This window comes from Cuculus canorus, chromosome 11, assembly GCF_017976375.1.
Source record: "Cuculus canorus isolate bCucCan1 chromosome 11, bCucCan1.pri, whole genome shotgun sequence".
NCBI classification, from domain to species: domain Eukaryota; kingdom Metazoa; phylum Chordata; class Aves; order Cuculiformes; family Cuculidae; genus Cuculus; species Cuculus canorus.
In genome coordinates this window covers 304,687-318,522 of record NC_071411.1, presented here as the reverse complement: position 1 = coordinate 318,522, position 13,836 = coordinate 304,687, and the positions used below count along the sequence as shown (strand labels likewise).

The following is a 13,836-nucleotide window of genomic DNA, read 5'->3' as shown; positions in this document are numbered from 1 at the left end:
CACCTTTCTGGCTCCATGGGATCGTGAGGCACCCAGCATTTGCCACACGGGATCAGAGCAGGGGCTGCCAAGTGAGAGGCAGTGCCTTGCCCTCAGCAGTGCCACATGCTTGCAGCTATAGAAAAATTAAAATATCTAGAAATGTAGAAAACTAACAGTGTGTTATTGTAGGTGGTGACTCATTTGCTTAATATTTTCTGTACTAATGGATGAGATGAATCCACTCCTCTTGACACTGAGTTCTACCATACTTACCTGTGATAGAGGTCATGATCTGCAAGGTGCACTGAATTTGCAGTCGGATGCAGCAAGGCTTTGCTATTGTAGCCAGTAATATCCATTTTGGTTTGAAAAAATTCTATTATTATCTTAATTTTTTTTCATAATCGTGTCATTTACTTCTGGTTTCCATTGGAAATCAACACGTCTACATACACACTTGCTGACACAACTCACCACAGACAGTCCCATTGCTTTATTTGTGTCATCTGAGGAAGCTCAGCTGATAACACAGCAGCAATTTGCAACCAGCAGGCAAGTGTATGTATTTGAGGAATTTATTCAAATATGGCACTGACTTCATGTATCCAAGTAACTGTATAAAAAGAGCTTTAATTATGAGGAATCAGTTTCCTAGCATTTCCATATTTTAATTACATATGACCTTTTTCTTTTCAAATGGGCTGTATGTGGTGCCAGGTCAGTACATAGCTTCTGCCTTCACTGTGTGGGCCCTGTTACACACTGTGTTCTGTCTCACTGGTGTGTGTACTGTGCAGGAAAAGTCAGTCTCATGCAGAAAGGACCAAAACTAAAATAATTATTTTATATTATTTTATATATTATAGTTTTATAGTTTCAAAATCTATAAATTATTAATTAAATTTTAGGCTAGCATACGTAGGAATCCTACCTGTTAATGTGCAAGAATTACTGCAACAGCGCTAGTGCTAAATTAGAATTACTTTTTAAATAATCCTATTGAAAGGGGAGTTTGAATCAGAAGTGAGATAGTCTATGTGTATGAGTTACATCTATTCTCAGTTTGTATGTTAGGTATGTTAGGTGCAGCACGCTGTAACTTGATACTTAAGGTCAAAAAAGCTGCAGAGCACTCCTTTTTATTAAAGTTAGGAGAAGCTTTAGACAACTGATCTAAAAAACAGTTTGTGTGCCTCTTGCTACGAGATTTGTCGTGCCTGTGGCGTAACCTCAATTCTGTGAAAGCCAAGTAGCTGTAGTCCATGTCATAACCTGTATGATTTCTCTTTTTACTGCCTGAATTTCTTAGCATCAAAATATCCTGATTGGATGCACCTGACTTAAGTTTTATCTCTTAACTAGGAAGTTTCTTTTCTGTTGTGTTGTTGTCACAGGTCCCAGAAGCCATAAGAAAGTGCCAGCGAGCTGGAATTACAGTCCGCATGGTCACTGGAGACAACATCAATACAGCACGTGCCATTGCTATAAAATGTGGAATCATTCATCCAGGAGAAGACTTTCTCTGCCTGGAAGGGAAAGAGTTTAACAGGAGGATCCGAAATGAGAAGGGAGAGGTAATTCATATGCTAAATCCTATATATAACAAATACTTTATTAAAGAAAATTGCAGTCTGTAATTTACGTGATGCAAAGCCACTGTCAGTTCAGTGCTAGCCTGCTCCAGCAGTTTGTTCAACCATGACACTAGTATACGGGAAATCAAAACTAAGCACATTAACAGCAGGTTTGTTAGCAAAGAGGTGAATGAACTCAACAGCAGTCTGCGGGTCTGAGTCTCATAAAAATGCAGTCTGTACTGAGAATCAGCTCCCCTCGTTTATTTGTTTCAGACCACTTTATCTCAGACACTGCTATACCCACTCACTCTAATGACATGTTTAACTTAACCTATTCTTTGGGAAATTTTTAATCTCCTCATGTAAAAGATGGAGCTAACACACAGGCTATAGAAGCCAGCTTTTAAAAAGAAAGCTCTATGCTATGTCTTTGAGTCCATCATTAATGAACGGACACAGTCTTACTCCTTGCACTGATTGATGGGATCCTGGAAACGTTAGTATATGCATCAGATTTGTCCGTCTTGCTGTTGGTACACAGAGAAAATTCTGCCCTTGTTGGAACAAAGTGAAATGAAGAATTTCAATTAAAACATAAAATAGAACAACCCCACGCTTTTGCTTCTAAACATGTTTGATCAGCTTTGGGAATCTCCACCATCCTGTATCTAGAGCTGTGATTCTTAGTGGCATTATCTGTAGAAATGCTAAGAAAGGCTGACTGGGGCGAAATACAGCTGTTTCGCCAACAGCCAGGCTTTGGCAGCAGCAAACTGGCCTTTTTGACCTTGCTTTCCTTTGCAGCATTGGTGGCTACAATAATTTTTCTGTACTTTGGGTGAAAAGTGGCACTTCTGAGTAGTGAAGTGAATTGTCTGACACGCAGGCACAAATGCATTTTGCACTTTGTTGAACACAGGCTAGTGGTTTTACTGTTTGAGGTTTTCTTGTGTTTCCTGCCTCCAGATTGAGCAAGAGCGGATTGACAAAATCTGGCCAAAGCTTCGCGTGCTTGCTCGCTCATCTCCCACAGACAAGCATACTTTGGTAAAAGGTGCGTACAGACTGCATACCTCTGCATGTGAATTAATGCCCCAGCTACTGAAGTGCTTGGCATGTTATCTGTGCTGTAAAACGTTTACCATTACAAGTATATCAGAGTTGGTACCTTTAATTGCACATCTATACATAATGCAAGGAAGTGTTCTTGTTAACCAAGTCTCCTATGTTTGTGTTGTACCTGAGCCTTCAAATGGAAGGAAGCTGGTTGGAAGGAGTAACAGAAATACAAGTAAGCTGTCTGGCAAGTAGGCAATCTTGTATTTCCCTTGTGACTTCTAACAAGACTAGAACAACGCTTCAGCTGGGAACAGAAAATGTGTGTTTGCAGGTCAGAAAGAAAATATTGTTGAGAAATAGCTTGTTCTTCATACAAACAAGAGTGGGTATAGATTTTGTAGTATTTGTCCATACCGCTTTATGAAGAAAACAAGAAAAAGGTCATTTAGAATAAATCAGGCCACTCAAGTGCATCTGCTCTCCCAGAATCATATTTAAAAAGCATTCCAAGATAAAAAAAACTTTCTGTGTTACAACAGCAGTTGCTGGAGATCATATAGCCAGGAGCCGCCCTCTTTAGCACCACATACAGGGAGAGAGGTATTTTAAGCCAATTCCATTTTCCTGTAGATACACTAATTGTATGACTTGCATTGGCTTCCTTTATATTTCTGGCTGTATTTTTAGATTTTGTCCCATAAAACCTGCACTCACAGCCCACAAGGCCTACCCTGTCTTGGGCTGCATCCAAAGCAGCGTGGCCAACAGGGTAAGAGAGAGGATTCTGTCCCTCTACTCTGTTGTGATGAGACCTCACCTCGAGCCCTGCATCCAGTTCTGGAGTCAGGAGCACAGGAAGGACATTGATCTGTTGGAGCGAGTCCAGAAGAGGCCATGGAGATGACCTTGAGAGCTGGAGCACCTCCTGCATGAGGACAGGATGGGAGAATTGGGGTTGTCCAGGCTTGAGAAGAGAAGGCTGCAGGGAGACCTTAGAGTAGCTTCCAGTACAGAAAGGGGCTTGTAAGATAGAGATAAACTTATTATCAGGGCCTGTAACCCCAGGATAAGGGGTGATGTTTTTAAACTAAAAGAGGGGAGATTTAGTTTAGATTGAATGAAGAAATATTTTCCTGTGAGGGTGGTGGGGCACTGGCACAGGTTGTCCAAAGAAGTGGAAGAGGTCCCCTTGCTGGAAACATTCCAGTTCAGGTTGGTCGAGGATCTGAGCAACCCGATTGAGTTGAAGATGTCCCTGGTCATTGATGACCTTTAAGGGTCCTCTCCAACCTGAACTATTCTATTTTGTTTCTACATTCTCTTACCACAGAATGGTTTATCATCACAAACTCTTTCAGCGAAACAAAAATGTTAAGATATCTCAATCCAACAGAAATACCATTTCTTCTGGGTTTTATGACATCCATTGGTGTTATTTCATATTTTTGCCCTATTTCAAATGCATGTGATTTTTACTGATGTGTCCTTATAAAACTATTGCTGAAATCCTTCAGTGTTGTCATATTGTATTTTAAAATGCGATGGGAAGCAACTGTTCATTAATGATGAGAAATACCAGTTTATCTGCTTTCCAATATGTTTAAATTAGGCTGGAATTATTTATCTGTGATATTAAAAATAGCCATTCTGTTCTCATGTAAGGATGATTTATTAACAAGCAGAAAGGGAACATAAAAGAAGAAAACATAATATTCAGGAAATTGACCTGATCCACTCTGTAAAAGGTCAGCTTTAATCAACTCTTCCCCAAAAAGAACATAAAAACAGTTTAAAGGAAGCAGGAGGGATGCTGCATTTGAATCCAGAGTTTTTTTCTCTATAAATAGCATTTTGGTCTCTGGTCTGTGTGTCCCTTTGTGGGAGGCACCGGCACCTTCAAGGTTCCCCTTTAGTGTTTCAGTCTGAGAATATGAAGAAGCATGGTGATGGTGCATACCTAGCACAGGGTGGTGCATGCCTAGCACAGACACCTGTGTGTTTTGGCCGTGTTCACCTCTGCCGTTCTAAAGTCATGCACTTTGTGGAGCCCCCTTCACTTACTGGTGTTGCCTGTATTGTTACAGAGAATGCTTTGACATTAACCATTGAAACTGTATTTCTGCACAGATTTAAGGGTGTAACTGGAGTGAATTTAAATTTTCTCTTTCAGACAGACTTTTTAAATTCTTGTTAAATTAACAGGGATCTTCAGAAAGTTTGGAAGTATTAAAAACTAATCTGAACAGAATTCGCCTAGGAAAATATATCACTGCATCTGTCTGTGTTTAGCTTGTCAGAGAAATATAACTGTGTCAGCTTCACTGCATCAGTGACACCTGAGGTGGCGCACATCTTTGAAATGCTCTGCTGTAGCTGAGTTTTTACTGTCCACCTCGTTTGAGTTCATCAGTGGAGACAGAAAGAAATATCTAAAGCCAGATGTTTTTTTTCTCACAGAAAGAGCAGTTTCTTACTGGTGCGACTCTAGGGGTGATAATGCAAGTAAGAATTGTTTAAATAAAGCAGTATTTGTTTAAGGGGAGAACCGGAGGCTCTACATGATGTTTTTCATCTGAGCGACGGGTAGAGATAGCTCCTTGTAAAAGAAATGGAAGGCACATTGTTGGTTAATATTCTTTGTTATTATCCTGAGTGGATTTGATTTAATGCTTGCTTAATGTTACAGGGAGGAGAGTGGAAAATATAGATGTATTTCACTTCCAGCTGTATCAGCAGTGCTGGTATCTTTCATAGCAAGCTTGTGCAGAGCGCCCCTCAACACCCATACGCAGTCATTGTACATACGATCTTTTCCCCCATCAGAAACGAGCTGCCTGCTCTGACAGACTCGTGCCTTACACAGGCTGCATGGCTCCTCCCTGGATTCCAGCGGAGGCTGCCGGCGGAACACATGGGGCTGTTATGCTCTGGGTGTATTCCTGTGGCTGTTGAGTAACATTCTGTTTAACAGAGGGCAGTTGTGGCCAAACAGCTTCAGATGAGGGAAGAGACCAATGACAGAGCAGAGGCTGTCCTGGGCGGAAGCTTGGCTGAGGTTTGGGAATTCTCGTGCTATATCTTGCAGACCTGCTTTTATTAAAATAGCGTTTGTAAGCATTCAACTGGAGCAAAGTTTATTTTGAAGAAATCTCCTGGCTATTAGAGATGACTAATTAATACCCAAGCTGCTGCTTAGCTGTCGTGAATGAAAGGCCAGTGAAGTTAAGGAAACAGGCATTCTCTTTGTTGGCAGGCTGTCAGGTTGTGTCCTCATTCCCATTTTCCCTCTTACTGAAGCAGTTGTTCTCCGCAGCTCAGGCCTGCAGAGGGAGAGCCCTTCCCAGGCATTCCTCCTCTGTGTGGTCTCCTTACACTGCTTGAAAAGTCCAAAGAAATTACTCTATACTGGAGAATATACTTGAGGTGAAGACTTACTACAACTATTAATGGAATGATATCAAAGTGAAAGTAACTGCAGTTAGGAAGGAGGCAAGCACTGGGAAGAAGTCAGGCATTCTGAGATGTGAGCAAGCGGGCAGAAGGAACCAATCTGCAGAAGTCAGGGAGAATAAGTGCAGCTAAGATAATGCCTGTGAATCCCAAATAATCACTAGTGCTCCATTTCAGAAATATCTGATGCGCAAATGGAAGTTCTGCAAAGATCTTCTCTCTCCTCTAAAGAGCACTGAAGTCCCCTTGACATACCTTTGTGCCATGCACTGCCACAGTTCTGATGACAATAGCAGTGGCCACGGTGATGAAGGCGTGAGGCTGAGGTGCTCCTGAGAACTGAGACGAGCTTCTCTCTCTTCCACTTCTGCTGCTGATGCTATTCTGTGCTCTGGAGGGTGCTGGGCTTAGCCTGGCTGCAGAGTTTGCTTTTAAGAGTACAAACATCCTCTAAACCTTGTGAATGACTACTAAGCCTTGTTAATCACTTGACTGTGTCCTGTGCCTATTTATTTAGTAATACCAAAAGCCAATTATCCCCAAAAATGGAAAGCTTTAATTATAAGATGTTATCAGAATAACGTGCTGTTCGTCTGAGTTTGTCCTGGCAATGGAAAGTGAATAGGTTTCTTTCTGATTTTCATAAGACTGAAAAAGGCAGGGTACTAACTACTTCCACACTGCATTGCAATCTTCTGGGGGCTTGATAAGCCTGCATCTTGCCAAGAGGCAGCTGTTGCTCTGTAATCTGCAATTTCCTATTTCTGGTTAGTTATCTGATACTGGAGTTAGTTTTTTCCAGAGTAAAATGAAAGCTTTGCACACTGGGTAGGTTTTGATAATTGTTTTTAGAGCTTATGACTTTGTGCAGAACGGGTTAACAAAAAGGAATTTTGTCTTTTTTTTTTATGAGTTATTAATACGGAGAAGTGTTCTTGTGTTCTACACAACAATTTCAGTTTTCCAGACTCAAACTCAAATGGACTTGGACACGGAAATAAAAACATGAGTGGTGGGTGAATGATCCCCGTCCTGTTAAAAAGCACGGCTACTTCTGTAACCTGAGAAAAAAACCTTTACTTTTTTCCTTACTCTCCCCATCTGCATAAGTGAAAAATTCTCCTGTGCAGGCTAGTTGTGTGAAGCTTTCTTTTCTCAAATGATATAAAAAATGAAAGTAGAAATTATTTTGTCTATTTATTAAAATGCTTGGCTCCCAAATGTAAAGGAATCTTTTTTATGTTTTTAATCATTGTCTGGCAAAATTGAATGTCTGTTAATGCTAAACTGGCTCCAGCTAAATAAAATTCATCAATGGCATTTGTTATCTTTAGGTTAAACTGATTGCCAGAAGGCATCTCAGTAAAGCAGATAGTTCAGTCCCAGTTTAGGAGAGCTTTAAGCATGAACTTAAGTCTTTGGCAAATCCTTTCCAGTGATGTTTACCCAGAGAGCTATGCTGCGTGGGTTGACTGTGACAGATAGTTTAAGTAGTAGAAGTCCTCCAGAAAAACATACTGAGCTGATCCCATTCCCTTTGACATCTGTGCAAGTTTGGTTGGTGTTTTAGTGATTCAGGATCAGAACCTTCCATGTAAACTGTCATAATGATGTACAGTAGCGATGCAGTAGTGATGACACTGTTTTCATCATTATTTTCCTTAAAAATCAGTTTGGTGCTATGTAGTCTATATTACACAGACCCTACTAAGTTGTAGAGGGCAGTTTTATGTTGCTGATCATTTTCTGTGTACACATGCATGCGTGCACAGACATATCCATGTTTTGTAGGTATCATCGACAGCACACAGGTGGAGCAGAGGCAGGTCGTGGCTGTGACCGGAGATGGAACCAACGACGGGCCGGCACTTAAAAAAGCTGATGTTGGCTTTGCAATGGTATCATCTTGAGCATGTTTATGGATGCTTGTGTCATAATGTGAAGTAAGAGGTTTTTCATTCGTTAAGTGCTGAGTGAGTTGCTTAGGTCTTACTTGTCAGTGAAGCAACATGTTGGAGGGGGTGAGTTATATTGCTTCAGAGTGCTTTATTTTACAATGTTAGATTCACTGGTGCTGGCTGCTTTGATACTTTTTCAGAGTTTTGTCTAAGGTAATTATTAGCTACTGCAGAATCCTGTGCCAGTACAGAAGAATGAACTCTGTGTTCTTCACAGCAGTGGAGTAATATTTTGCTTTGGTAAAATCTATCACTAAATGTAAAGGGGTCTTCCCAGTGTACTCTGACTCTGAAAACATTAACGTGCTAGACTTTATATAAAGATGCACAGTTCTAATTTTTGTGCATTAATAAAGTGTAATCAATGATAAAATTAACTGAGAAATTCAGTAGACAACAAGCACATAATTTAAAACACTCAAAACTATCTTTCACATGAACTCCGCGGCTCTATAACAATTTGCTTTTCTGCATCCTTATTCACTTTCAAAACCAGGCCAAATTAGCTAGCCTCCTAGCCCATCTAAAATGCAGAATATACTCATCAGTCACCATTGCTATGCTGTGGAGTCTCCATCTAACTGCGCACTTCGAATGAGTATGCAGAGATTTGTATCCTAACTGTCTCTGTACTTTCCAGTAGGTAATTTCATCCACAATTAATTTTTCCAGGGTATTGCTGGAACAGATGTTGCAAAGGAAGCCTCCGATATCATCCTAACGGATGACAATTTCAGTAGCATTGTGAAGGCTGTGATGTGGGGACGGAATGTCTATGACAGCATTTCTAAGTTCCTGCAGTTCCAGCTTACCGTTAACATTGTGGCTGTGATTGTGGCATTCACTGGAGCATGCATTACCCAGGTAAGGTTAACTTCAGGGGTTGCCTGAACTATGGGGCCAAACCCTACCAAAGTACCTTTTGTTTTTAGTGGTAATGGCTTACATCTAATTCTTCCTCTGTACAACAGAAATTATGCTTCCTGAAATTCTTCTGAACAATAAGAGTGTATTTAGGATCAAGCTGCTAAATATTGAATGACTGTTGACATAAGGAAATGCACTAAGATGTCTTCTCCTGGAGTAAATTGCTTTCAGGAGCTGCTGGTTTTTGTGCTGCCCATATGCAGCAGGTTTTGACTACAGATTATTGTCATGGCTGAGCTGAGCTTGTGATTTCAGGACAGAAAATGTCAGGGCTTGCAAGAAGAAAGAGGTTATGTGACTTTGCCTTTTGCTCCCTGAATATTTACTATTAAATTGATATTTGTTGATGGATTATGGAATGGGACTATTGTTTTCAAGAGAGCAGTACTGAACACACAGAAGTAATCGCAGCAGGGCAGCTTTTTGACGGATAGAATTATTTTGTTGCTTTCAGGCAGTTCCTTTTAATTTTGGATGCAAATGAGAAGCCCATGAAATTACACATACAGTTGGATCTCATTTGTCTCTCTCTACATTAAAACCTCACTGCAATCCTGGTGTACGTGCAACAAGTGTAGATCTTTTACAAAATCGCAAACCACATTTTTTCCCCTTCAAATTACTGCTTTTTGACAAATAACATTAAGCTTTCTTTTTCTTAGAAAGAAAACAAGGGTGTTGGAACTGGATGATCTTTAAGGTCCCTTCCAACTCAAACCATTCTATGATTCTATGAAAATGGAATGCATTTAGTACAGAATGAGAGGTTTGTCCTTCATTAGCAGCAAAACATTCAGTTTTTAGTGTTGTCACTCTCTAAAATAATATAGATTTCAGATGCTGCAGAGAGGTGCAATTACAGAATGCTTCCTTTGATTGAGATGCGCTATAGGAAAGCTGATGCTTCCCTGCCATGTGTATCATACAGATGCACATACCCATTTCAGGAGCTAATTTTCACCTCATGCACACCTGAGCAAAGCAATGAATAAGTCATTACCTCTGCTTCAGGGTAAACTTACAATGTAATCATGGAATTGATCTTTGAAACCAGAAACCTAGGTACCTTTACAAAACTGTGAGGTCAAGCTTCTCCTAGGCCTCAGCTGACATTTAGAGGCCATTTTCGTGCTGCAGAGGAGCAGTCTGCCTCTTCCCAGTTCCTGCTAGCACTGTGCCACCACCAGGTAGATAGAACCATCCTCCTTTCGCTCCTCTGAGCTACATGGGCAGAACTAGTGCTGGGGCTGAGACCCTCTGAGAAATCAGAAATGGCTGGGTTTGAAGCAAGTGCCTGTGATCTTGACAAATGAAATTATTTTATTCTGTACAAAGGAAGCATTGAAACTGCAATTCATGCATTTCCCAAGAAGTAAAAATTCAGAGCTGCTAAGTGCTCGATCCCTGCTGCACTGCTCCTGGGTCCTGACAGTGCCCAGTGCCATGACTGAGCCTGTGCTGTGGGACAGAACTACTGATGTTGGATAACTTTACCCTTGGGAAATATTTTGAAGCATACTGAGAAACTGTTTAGCTGTAAAGTGATCGTCGCTGGTAACAGAACGTATGTGAATAAGGACTGAAACTCCAGAATGTCAATCCTCCTGGATTTCTATCAGTGGTACAAAACCCTATAGAAAAAAAGTGGTAACAGCGACATCGTAAGAGTGCCACCATGGGCATTGAGGGCAGGGCTGCCTTGGAAGACCCAGTTTCGTAGTCATTTGATGGCTGCCTAATAGCATTTATTTAAGATGATTTTTTCTGGCTAATGTCCAGTATTTTTTCAATTGCCCCATGAAAGCATGAAGGGAAATAAATTCTGTTTTTTAACTAAGTAATTGCTGATTTATTCTTGAAGAGGGTAAACATTACTGGATCAGTGCAAAGACTTTTAAATCAAGTCTAAGTGTATGTGTAGTGCATAATCAGTGCAGGCATATTCCCCTTCTTAATTCTGGAGCTTTCTTCATCCTTTGAATCGTTCCAGTGGCTTCCGGAAGAATTTGGATCATTTGTAAATGTAAATTTGGATCAGGCTTAAGGTATTTATATTGTCCCAGTGGTCTGTAAGACGATCACTGTGCCTGCCAAGTCTTTTGTCCCCTCTGTACAGTTTTTAGTGTGTACCTCCTAGAATTCCTGACCAAATAGATTCTGTACTTTAATTTGGCAGTAAAAATGCAAATCCAGAGAACAGGTCTGAAAGGAGCTAAAATTGAAATAGTAGTAAAAAGACATCAGTTATTTCCATTGTAGTTCTGTTTGCACTTGGTAGCCTGGTTGCTGATACTCTCAAGTAGCTCTGGCTTCGGTCTCATTCAAGAAAGATCTTGCCTTACGAATAAACATCATTATGCTATGCTTTGACTCCAAGACTCTAGCCAGTGAAAGGGCATTCTGTTTGTTTAGCTCATGAGCTTTACTGAAAATCACACTTGAGAACATACTGTACCCTCTGGATGCGATGAAAATAGCTCTAGCACAGAATGCATGAATATACCAAAAAACCTCACATACAGCAGGCTGGCGCATACACAGATCCAAGTCTGTAAAACTGTGCACAGGTCTTTTAGACTAGAAACATTTAAGTCCTTAACAAACAAATGAAGCTAAAATCTTTAGCTTCCAAAAGGCAACACAGCCTCCTGTGACCTTCAGAATGGATATAAAGAAGGTCCCCATTAAACTGAATTTTACTTTGCTTTCGGGTCATCAGTTTGGCTTTCTTTGTCAGACAGAATATAATTTTAGTCCACAATCAATATTCTGGTTAATGAATAATTGTGCAGGCTATTCTTTTGGTGACATTTCATCAAATCTAGAGTGACAAAAATTCTATGTAGGTAATAATATTTCTTTCATGCTTCTTAATATCATGTCTGAAAATAACTGTTCTGCTGTTCAGAACTGGGATACTTTCAGGATGAAGCTTCTTTTATGCTTACCTACTCATTTTGGCATTTCTATTGTTTGTGCTTAAAGGAAGTAGAAAGATAAACTCTTTGGTTTGACTGGGTTTTTTTTAACATTTGGCATGTACTTTGCAACTAAAAAGGCTTGGTTTTATCCAGTCTTGGTCCTACAATTGCACTGGTGTACATGTAATACATGAATGTGCTCCTGTCACTGCAGGACTCCTAGTGAAACCACAGCAGCTCTGTATAAATGACAGGGTCCCACTGTGTGAGTACTGTTATGAGCAAAACCCAGACCTCCAAGGAGCACCCCTGGAATGCATTGCCAAGTAGGAGCCAATTTGTTTTGTCCAGAGCACCTTAGGAGTACTATAGGGAGGGTTAAGAAAAAGATTAGGTAGAACATGTGACCATTAATGGTCATTTTAAGAACCTGCTGTTTTTTCCCCCCCAAATACATAAATGAAATCAGCGTCCTTACCGATTCTACCTGCTCTAGTGAGATGCTGCTCTTGGAGAAGTATCTACCACACCTGCTATTTCTCTTTTGTCCTGGTTTGCTGTTTCAATAGGCATTTAACTCATCTACAAAGTGTATGTGATCCCACATGCTACTCCAATGTTATATAAGGATTATAAAGGAGTAGCAGTGGGCTATTAAAGGAGTTACTATGCAGTCTAAACAGGACCAATTCAAATGCTCATTTGCTGTTCTGTCCTGGATCCCACCCAGCACGAAGTCATTTTAGGGTGACAGAAATCAGTTTGCTGTAATTTCACTTTCTGTTTAGCAGCCATTACCTTAGGTTGAACCAATAATTTCATTCCCCAGCGGATTTAGGAGATAGAAACTCTTGAATTCTGACTTCATTCTCTGAATAATATTTTTGCAGAGCCCTAGACTGGCTCAGCGAGGGTTCTTCTTCAGAGCTCTGCCTACAATTACTGTGAATTTAGTACTTCCAACGAGTCATTGCTCCACATCTGTAGGTACCATACAGAATTCTATATGTGCCTCACAAACCCAGGAAGTTCATCCTGTTTCCTGTCCCCAACATATAGCCAGTATCGGAAAATACTAGGTCATTATGCTTGAGACTGTTAAAAATAATCTAGATTAGTACAAAACAAAGATTTTAAAATGCAGTTCAGTTAAATGGAAACAGTTTTTCACTGTGCTGTAAAGCTAGCAGGTTTATCTCCATGCCAGATTTTTGTCTGTCTCCAACTGTTGAGGCAATGTAACTATTCAAAAAGGCTGCATTAAAGAAAGAAGACAAAGACTGTGTTTTAACATTTTTACATTCAGATTATTGTTCTTGTATTTTGAGAAAGACTTAATGTTTTAGCAGACATTACGAACTGAAAACAGTGACTCTATAGAACATCATGTTTGGAAAATGAAATGTTAATTAAAAAGCACTGTAGCAATGAACTACCGCATGAATCACTTATTGTTTTTACAGATCTTGGTCAAAAAAATGAGGATGTTCTATACTTACATGTATAAGGCAGTAATTTACATGGTTAAAGTGTTTTACTGCAGAACTGTGTTTGGCAAATCCTGAAATAATAGCATTGGCAAATTTGAAAAAGGTGTAAGATAAAACATATGGATGTTTAGCTTTGTTTTGGGAAGGCTTAGAAGCATGGCAGTGGAATTCAGGGTGCCACCTCCATACAATTAGCAGACAAGGTGATCTGGCAACAGAAGCAAGGGATGACATTTTTGTAATTTATGTACATAAAATTTCCCTAGCAGAAATGCTGATTTTTATGAATCTATGCATATGTTTTGTGACAAGTGGGACTAAAGAGGTAAGAGTGAAAATACCTTTTTATTCCCTTACAGCTTGTCATCTAAATCAAAAGTAACAAGCTCTAAAATTTGTGAGGATCTGCATGTTGCATAAGATTTGTAGTTTATTTCCAGCCTTTGCTGATTTGTACTTTTAAGTGTTTCCA

The 13,836-nt window shown here is 40.0% G+C and overlaps 1 protein-coding gene across 12 annotated transcripts in view; it reads left to right on the top strand.

Annotated features, from left to right (window-relative positions):
* ATP2B2 (ATPase plasma membrane Ca2+ transporting 2) overlaps positions 1–13,836 on the top strand; it is a 313,761-nt gene that overhangs the window by 272,503 nt on the left and 27,422 nt on the right. For all 12 annotated transcript variants that reach the window (XM_054076383.1, XM_054076378.1, XM_054076388.1 and 9 more), the window contains 4 exons: positions 1,377–1,556; positions 2,526–2,613; positions 7,860–7,966; positions 8,699–8,890. In XM_054076383.1, the coding sequence (XP_053932358.1) occupies positions 1,377–1,556; positions 2,526–2,613; positions 7,860–7,966; positions 8,699–8,890 (567 nt within the window). The remainder of the gene's footprint in view (positions 1–1,376; positions 1,557–2,525; positions 2,614–7,859; positions 7,967–8,698; positions 8,891–13,836) is intronic.